General features: G+C 37.8%; 1 protein-coding gene across 2 annotated transcripts; it reads right to left on the reverse strand.

The window, feature by feature from the left end:
• Positions 1 to 3,770: 3,770 nt before the first annotated feature.
• LOC116019975 (protein LONGIFOLIA 1-like) lies at positions 3,771 to 8,377 on the reverse strand. Of its 2 annotated transcripts, none has more exons than XM_031260394.1 (6): positions 8,125 to 8,377; positions 7,664 to 7,889; positions 7,261 to 7,301; positions 5,421 to 7,178; positions 5,192 to 5,342; positions 3,771 to 4,833 (listed from the first exon to the last, which is right to left on the reverse strand). In XM_031260394.1, the coding sequence occupies exons 2-6, from the start codon at positions 7,806 to 7,808 to the stop codon at positions 4,040 to 4,042; spliced, it is 2,889 nt and encodes a 962-aa protein (XP_031116254.1). In that variant the 5' UTR covers positions 7,809 to 7,889; positions 8,125 to 8,377; the 3' UTR covers positions 3,771 to 4,039. The 2 variants fall into 2 exon arrangements, with proteins under 2 accessions (XP_031116254.1, XP_031116253.1); XM_031260393.1 differs by having other exon boundaries at positions 8,010 to 8,377.
• Between the last annotated feature and the right edge of the window lie 1,304 nt (positions 8,378 to 9,681).

Here is a 9,681-nt window from a genome sequence, read left to right on the forward strand (position 1 = left end):
AGAACTAAACTTTTCTTTTATTAACCATACTGAAATTGAATTATTTTCCTGTAGTGCTTCCGATCCACCATCAGATCAATAGAAATCAAGGGCAATAAATCGACCACACGTTTTCACCTAAGCTCATGTTCTCACTTGATTATATATATATATATATATATAAAAGCCCAAAAATAAATGCACGATGATGAATGTGAACCACAGAACATCCGACAAACAATCAATTCAAGTATAGTTTCTTTGTGCGTACCGTATTTGGTATGCGTTTGCTTTCAGTTCTCTATCTCACATCCCCCGTTGATATATATCTATATATAAAAGCCCGAAAAGAAATGCACGATGATGAATGTGAACCACAGAACATTCGAAAAAGTATGGTTTCTTTGTGTGTACCATTTTTTTGGTGCGCATTTGCTTTTAGTTCTCCGTCTCATATCTCCCGTTGATAATCTTTGTCAATCTGTCAACAATGGTTGAGTTGGGTACACTTTAGGATTTCTAGGGCTTAAGGAAGGAAGAGAGGAGATTTTTTGAGGAAATTACTGTGGATGAAGAAGAATGAGAGAAAATTAGGGAAAATAAGGGGAAGAAGAAGAAGAAGTAATATGACCAAATGGGATAATTAAGGGGTGAGAAATTACCATACTAACCTTGCCACCACCAGATCAATAGAAATCAAGGGCAAAAAATTGAGCACATGATCTCACCTAAGCCCTTGTTCTCACTCGATATATATATATATATATATATATATATAAAAGCTCGAAAAGAAATGCACGATGATGGATCTAAACCACAGAACATTCGACAAATTAAACAATCAATTCAAGTATGGTTTCTTTGTGCGTACCGTATTTTGGTGTGCGTTTGCTTTCAGTTCTCCGTCTCACCTCCCTTGTTGATAATCTTTGCCAATTTGTCAACAATGGTTGAGTTGGGTACACTTTAGGATTTCTAGGGCTTAAGGAAGGAAGGGAGGCGATTTGAAGAAATTACTGTGGACGAAGGAGAATGAGAGAAAATTAGGAAAAATAAGGGGAAGAAAAGAAGAAATCTGACCAAATGAGATAATTAAGGGCTGAGAAATTACCATATTAACCTTGCCACCATCAGATCAATAGAAATCAAGGGCAAAAAATTGACTACACGATCTCACCTAAGCCCCTATTCTCACTCGATTAATATATATATATATATATATATATATATATATATATATATATATATATATATATATATATATATATATATATATAAAAGCCCAAAAAGAAATGCACGATGATGAATGTGAACCACAGAACATCCAACAAACAATCAATTCAAGTATGGTTTCTTTGTGCGTACCGTATTTTGGTGTGCGTTTGCTTTCATTTCTCCGTCTCACATCCCTCGTTGATAATCTTTGCCAATTTGTCAACAATGGTTGAGTTGAGTACACTTTAGGATTTCTAGGGCTTAATGAAGGAAGAGAGGCGATTTGAGGAAATTACTGTGGACGAAGGAGAATGAGAGAAAATTAGGGAAAATAAGTGGAATAAAAAGAAGTAATATGTCCAAATGGGATAACTAAGGGGTGAGAAATTACCATATTAACCTTGCCACCATCATATTAATAGAAATTAAGGGCAAAAGATTGACCACATGTTCTCACCTAAGCCCCTCTCTCACTTGATTAATATATATATATGAAAGCTCGAAAAGAAATGCAAGATGATGAATGTGAACCACAGAACATTCGACAAAACAATCAATTCAAGTATGGTTTCTTTGTGCGTACCATTTTTGGTGTGTAATTCAAGTATGGTTTCTTTGTGCGTACCATTTTTGGTGTGTGATTCAAGTATGGTTTCTTTGTGCGTACCATTTTTGGTGTGTGATATATATATATGAAAGCCCGAAAAGAAATGCAAGATGATGAATGTGAACCACAGAACATTCGACAAAACAATCAATTCAAGTATGGTTTCTTTGTGCGTACCATTTTTGGTGTGTAATTCAAGTATGGTTTCTTTGTGCGTACCATTTTTGGTGTGTGATTCAAGTATGGTTTCTTTGTGCGTACCATTTTTGGTGTGTGTTTTCTTTCAGTTCTCCGCCTCACATCCCTTGTTCATAATATTTGCCAATTTGTCAACAACGGCTGAGTTTGGTACAGTTTAGGATTTCTAGGGCTTAAGGAAGGAAGAGGGGGATTTGAGGAAATTACTTTGGATGAAGAAAAATGAGAAAAAATTAGGGAAAATAAAGTGAAGAAGAAGAAGTAATCCGACCAAATGGGATAATTAAGGAGTGAGAAATTACCATACTAACCTTTATTCTAATCGTCAATTAACATAATTTTTAACAGAGGACTAAATTATGTAAAATTATCAAAGTTGAGAACTTAATTGAGTACAAAAAATTACTTAAGACTAAGTTGAGTTACCATTATAGTTAGAAAATTATATTAAGTCAGAAAGATTATACATAACTATTTGGCAACATCTTTTGATCTACTTTGCTATTTAGTACGGAGTACTTATATTCTAGACTTATTCTTGCTTTGCTCCGGGAATACGTTTCATAAATATTCATATAGCGCTGTAGAATTAGTATGATTGCACTATAGACTATTACACTATAGAGCACACTCGATACTGATAGGATTGGGATTATGTAATTCTTGCTTTGTTTTACTACACTACATTGTCAATTAGTGCAAGTTAAAGACGAATCCAAGTTTTAGAATGCGAGAGCAGCATAAGCTAACGAATCATCAGATGCTCTTTCTCCAATTAAGATGGTTAATTAAACCCAAAAATTCAAATAAATGTATCGGTTCATCGTTGAGATTGAATTAATAACTTGTACATTACTATTCTCTTTGAGTTACAAGACAATGAGATTTGGAGCGATAAAAATGGAAAACAGCTCTCCCTCTCGTTGTCGCGCGAGGGTTTTAGAGAATAACATTCAATCCTTGCATTATTTCTGGATTAGCACATACATTTTCAACCTTTCAGTTGTTAGAAAGCTCAGCACCGATCGTTTTGGGTATATGTGCACTTTCGAGATGTTGAGAATATGGCTGGCTTTCTTCTGGGCAAATTTAGCAGGTAGAGTCGCCATTATTTGCTTGATTTAATTGAAGGAAGGGTAAAATGAAGGATTTAATGGGAAGTTAGATTGTTAATCCATTTATTTAATTTGTCTGCTGCCTGCATTTTCAGACCCGTATGGATTCGAATTGGGTGGATAATATGAAAAGCAGGTGGAGGAGGATTCCTGAGGCTGAGCTGGCTCAAGAGCACTGAAATGTGTGCAGAGCTTTGTTAATGAAGTGAGTGAATTTGTAGCAGCAATAGGCTGTTTACAGTAGCTGCTGAAGGTGTTTACTTCTAGGCAATGATGCTGTTCAGAACAGGTTAAGTAGTCGCCATGATGATGATGGCAGGACAAGTTTTTGGGACGGAGTACACACTATTCAGGTAAGGATGATGATGGCAGGAAAAGTTTTTGTACAGAAAACGCGCTATGCAATTCAGGTGAGATATTTGTCTAAATTCTTATCCATTTTACATTGGGTACAGTAGTGAGCATTTTACTCTTGATCTTATGGTTTATGAGATATTTGTCTAAATTCTTATCCAACTATGTAAATGCAAGTGATTTTATCAAGGATAGAATAAGGTACATTTTGCATCATATTTAAGGGGTTCCACAGTTTGGGCTGTAGAATCAATGTCAGGCAATGATTATCAAACTGACTGCAATATTTGTGAACATGGTGATGAGGAGAAACATTTTATTTGTTTGTGGGTGCAGAAATGTCAAAATAAGTCATCCACTAGAAGTTTGGTGACAATGTTTTGATATATTTACATGCCAGTAATAGGGCAGGTGAAGCTTGTGATGACGACATATGAAATTGAAATGTAACTAACCATTGTGAAGAAAATTGGTTCTCTTTACAATCTTAGCAGTTCATGCATTGACTCACTGTAAGACGGGTATTGCACAGGATGTTTCAATGAGTAACAAGAATAGAATATTGAAGCAACTATTTTGCAAATAGTTGCCTGCAATGCCCCCTTGATCTATCTTGCAGCCCTGTAGCCTCATCACTAATTACCTCAGTAATGAGATCCTTAAAGATTAGGCGTTCAATGTCCAAAACTAATGCTGGAATCTCACAACGAGATTCTACCCAGTCCTCCAGTTCATGCTTCATATCTACATTTAAGATGCTATCCAATTCATCTTCCTCACTGTCCAGACTGCTGTCTGATTTAGGCTGGAGATACTTCATCTCTGTATGTACTTCTTTCAGAAACTGATGTCCACTAAAACATCTCCTGCCCGGCATTAAAAAGCCTTCTGGTGATAGTTTGTGGACAATAATTTCATTGACTGTATCAAATACAATTTTCCTGTGAGTTTTCTGATCAAACTTTAACTGAAAAATCTCTTTTGTGGATCCTTCATTTGCTAGTCGGGTGCTTTCCTCTGTTTGTTCTAGTACGTCAAACAACATGGGGTTGAGCAGATGGCCTGTTGGATGAAGGCAAGTGGCTGTTGAGGCACGATCTACATCTCTGAGGAGGCCTGATGCTAGTAGTATCTTATTGACATATTGATGGTCAGGATTATCGCTCTGACAGAAGAACTCTATTTGATTCACATTATCTTCATGGGGTCTAGAGTTCAGTAGACTGAGCTTATGAACTGGGGGCTCAATAGTTTCAAATTTCTTATGATTGAACTCTGAGCCAAGATTTTGTCTGGTGCTGACTGGTAAATGGTCCAAATCCTGTGTATGCCATTCTACTTCATTATCATCAGCAGCATCATAATCTGTAAAAGGTGGGAAAGGATGCAAAACTTTCATTAGTCAAATCGTGCTTGGGCAAACAAAAAAATTTCTCCATGTGTGGAGTTTTAGCATTCTTCTTTGCATCCTTGTGATGATATCTCTTTACATCTTAATTTTCTAAAGCATTGTATAACTAACAATATATCTGTACCTTCATTCTAATTTCTTCATATAAATAGCATAAAAAACAACTGGGAATGTAAAACATTATGCACTGTTTTATGAGCTATCTATTTGCAAAAGATTTGTTACTTGAATGGTCTCCATCCCTGGTGAGAGTGTGAGACGGCCTTAAACATTTATTATCCAAACAGATATTTAATGGGGCAAGATTGGTACCTCTAAAAGCTGTTGATATCTTCTTCACTGGAGATGGTGAATCTTCTATGTAAAATTTTGCGTCAAGCACGGAAACTGGACTTGGTTGTTCAATTGTGGCAATCTGAAGTTCAGCCTTTGGTGAATCCTCACTTAGCCTCACTGAAGGATCCTGTATGGCAGGAGGGAAAATCTAAGAAACTAGTTATATGGTGTAAAAAAGTAAATACAGTGTAGGTTAATCACTTACCATCTCTTTACAGTTTCTTCGCTGTTTTCCACCTATTTCAGTATACTGATATTTGCTTGTGATTTCTGTGTCCAAAAATGACACCATGCTAATGTCGTTTTCTGATAGTACTGAAGCTGTGTCACCTTGCTCACTGAAGTTTCTTGTGTCACTACTGACCTCACTCTTGTCGTCACCACCTTGCTGCCGATTGCCAGACTTGTGTTTGTATCTCCTATTTGGCAATCCTAACTCTTTTGTTTGTTTATTTTGGTTCCTTCTAACTCTGCTTGGTTCAGATGGTGGAAGATGAGATTGCTTCTCCATGCCATGCCTTTTCTCTTGCAATCTTGGACTTACTGTGCCTAAACTTCTCTCAGCTGTGTGACTATGGCCTCCTCTTATTTGTTCAGAGGCTCTTGAGCCATGTACTGCTTTTGATGATCTTCCATTAGCCTTCCTGTCTTCTGGAAGAAGATGCCGGTTAGGATCATTGACATGATTTCTCCTAGGTGCCATAGCAACTGAATCTTCTCTGTTACATATTGGGGAACTTGCACGTCTGATCTTATCATTAAGTTTGGCTGATTTCATGATCTGAATGGAGGACTCAGCGGGCCTTCTGGGGGAACTAGGCTCCTTTTTGGCAGCACAGTTGCGAATTTGTTGCTGCACTGATAGCCTGGGGCTCTGATCATAAGAAACATCATCTGTACTGTATCTGTTTGTTTGCAAGGCCTGTTCTTGGTTTTCGCTCTCCAGCCTTGTTTTTCTCTTGTGCATTGCTTCAAGGATTTGTTTGAGTGCTCTGAGATCCTTCCCAGATTTTTTGAACTCAAGTTCTGTTATCCTTTTCTCAATTTCACCATAAACGGAGGGCACCCTTAGAGGACTCGTAGAGGCTTCCTTACTTTTCTGCAATGTTTTCTGTAAAGCCCTGCCGGAATCTGGTTGCTGCCATGGAGCTAATTCTAATGGAATCCTTGAACCTGAACCTGGCTTTATGATTGAATATGCAGGTTCTAATCTGGGTGAGGAAGAATCCTTTCGTGAAACCTGTGGGGAACAGGTTACTCGATTTTTCATTCTTGAAACAGAATCTTCAGCAGGGAAGACTCTATCTTTTATCACTTCACCCTTATTGATGGCAGTAGAATAAGGAAATTCTTCCAATCCCATTAGCCTTGCCACCACACTGGATGATCTTTTATGATTTCCAAATTCTTGGGTTGTATCCCCTAAGAGGAAATTTGATCTGGATTCAGCTGCAGAGGCCTGTATGGACCTTACTTTACTGTCTAAAGACAGCCTAGGAAGCTCTTTCAGTTTCATTGCTGTCTTCAATTTTTCTCTTGATTCTCTTCCATCATAGGAGAAACGAGGAGGATCCTTTGCTCGCTGCATGATGCTATCATCTTGTTCCTTGGAATACATGGGTACTTCTTGAAGTTTAGCAAGCCCTCTCGTTGATCCATCTGATCTCTTTCCAGGGATGGATGGCTGCAAAGGCCTCGGGGAATCTATGTGCTTCACTACATGAACTCTTCCCTCTTCTTTTGCCACAGTTTTGATTGATACACCACGAGCTTCCCGGTACATTGAGTCCTTCACTACACCTCTGAGATCATGCTGCTTCTTGGCTATGGCCTTGGGAGTTTCAGGAAAATTACTTTGGGTGGAAGATGGAGATTCTAATTGAACTGCTTTGTTTCTGTCTAGTGATGAAAGAGTTGATGGAGACTGAGACAATGGAAGAATCTTGGATGATTCTTTAGATTCCTGCATTTGTCAAACTATGTAAGTTAGTCTACAGATTAAAGCTAGTCACAAATGAGCAAACTCATCTAGTTCTAAATCTCACCAGTTTCAGCTGTGCTGCATCTTCCTTATTGTGGCTGGCACCTTGACAGACAGGAAAAAAAATGCAGAGATACGTTAGAAATAATCTGAAAGGTATGGTGCCAAAACATCCTATTTCCTCAAGCTTACAATGTTTGCTGCTTACTATATTCTGCTATGTTATATGCAATTAATATTTCATAATTATTATGCCCAATTGTGCTCTTAAACTCATTTGCAGAAACCAAAAATAGAATGAGGAATTGAGCATCTTATTTGTGTGGAACAAAATGCAAAGAGATAAGATTGGGAGGCAGTAAGTCCCTGTCAAACTTGCTACAGCTTTAAGGCTGTTATTACACTGATCACGAGGAAAATTTTCTGGTTCATGCTTTATAATGTGGTAGAACTGAAAAGAAAAATACCTGTAAGCAGTCTTTTGTTATTGTGGCTGCCGGCTCGCCGGAAATGGTGCCGTTCAAAGAGATGAAATATGCCATTCATGCACCCAATCTGCTTGTGCAGATTAGGGTGATCATCTGTAAAAGATGAAGCAATTCTTGCAGACATGGTTTCTCCTTCTTCTCAACACAGTCTAATGGTAAAAACCAGAACTTTGCAGCTTCCTTTATCCAGAAATCTGTACTTCCCCTTCATGACAGAAACCAAGAACATTCATTTGGCTGTACAATTATGTGTCTTATCCAATATTAAGGAAAAGAAAATGAGTTTTCAAAAAAAAAAAAGGAAAAGAAAATGAGGAATACTTACAATAGTGCAGCAGCTTTCTGGAGTTCCAAGAGGAGGCAAGCAGGTGTGGACAAAGCTAGGATAAGAAATGAAACAGGAAAAAGAATGTGTATATATAAATGGACCCAAAGCTCACCCAGTAAGAATATGATTCCCTCTTCCACTTTCTGTTCTTCAAAATGAGCAGACTGTTTGCTTTTATATGCCTGTAGAGGCAAATCTGCAGACCCAAGAAGAGATGTTTTTTTTTTCTTGTTCCTCACAGAAAGGAGAGCAGAGTTTGTCTTTTGGTACTCTCAAGGAAACAAGGCAGCTTCCACCTTCTATAAGAGAGTTGCTGGAAAGGTAATATTATATACCCAAATGAATAAACTGCAACTTCTATTCAATTAACTAATCCTGGGTCTAATCTGGTTGGAGTCTACTATATAGATTTTTAAAGAAGTTTGGTGGGGGTGGGGTGGGGGGGGGGTGGGTATCAGATTGTGTGTGTGTGAATGAAGAAGTGGGTCAGATCTGGTGGCAGTAGGAGGGGGAGGAATGGGTAATTTTCTTGCATTTTCTTGAGGACAAGATAATGTGGGAGGTGGTGGGTCTCTTTCTTCTGTGAGAGGAGTACTTCTGGAGTCTGGACCTCTATCACTTTCTTTCTACTACATGGAGCATGTGGAGCTTGTCAGATATGATGGATATAAAGAAGTGGATTTATGTACTGGCAATGGCTCCAAAAGTCTAACCCCTTTATTCAACCATTCTCCTCTTCCCATTATTGACCATAATATCCCCCAGTTTACTAGTTTGCACACAATTTTTGAGAATCCCACATGCCCCATTACCTCTATCTTGAAGTTTTGATGAATGAGATAAATTGCGATATGTGTTTCAATGACTTACAAGTTTTTCAAAGGTATTTTTATATAGGTGCTCATAACAGGGTTATTTCTACACTTCTTTCTCGATGAGAATTAAATCATATATCCTGCATTAAAACTATTAACTATATTAGAATTTGTCAAAGAATTAAGCTATGTTTTGCTACCCAATTTACTATTTTTTGTTTATATTGTGATATTTAAGGCATTTTGGACTTTTGGTGTACAAAACTCTAAGTTTATGCATAAATTCAAATTGGAAGTATGATCTATCTGGCATTCTGGCTGCTTAATGGGGACATACTAGAAAATTAGTGGCAATTGTGCATTATTTTGTGGAGTTGCACATGAAGATTCAATGGCTTTGTAATAGTCTTCTACCCCACCCCCCCCCATCCCCCTCCTCCTCCCCCTCCCCCTCCCCCNCCCCTCCCCATCCCCCTCCTCCTCCCCCTCCCCCTCCCCCTCCTCCTCCCTACCCCTCTTCTTTATTAATGCAGAATGCAAAGTGGAAGAAAACAATAATTTCATGGCCATTAATCATGTCTCTGTCATTTACTTTTTTGTTTATTATTATTATTAATTTTTTTTCTGGGTAATATATCCAGAAATCATAATTGGCTATGTAATTCCAAATTGAGATTTTGCTTTTCTCCCTTTTTGCAGTGACTGCCTGTACTTCTATATGATTATAGGGCAGCAATAATTTCATGGAGAGAGCAGCACTTTTTTTTTTTTTTAAATAATACATCATAAATTTCAAAATTATCAAGTTTCAATTGATTCAGAGTTGGGGTGAACTTTATCTGGACTGATCATTT

Source organism: Ipomoea triloba, chromosome 5 (genome assembly GCF_003576645.1).
Source record: "Ipomoea triloba cultivar NCNSP0323 chromosome 5, ASM357664v1".
NCBI classification, from domain to species: domain Eukaryota; kingdom Viridiplantae; phylum Streptophyta; class Magnoliopsida; order Solanales; family Convolvulaceae; genus Ipomoea; species Ipomoea triloba.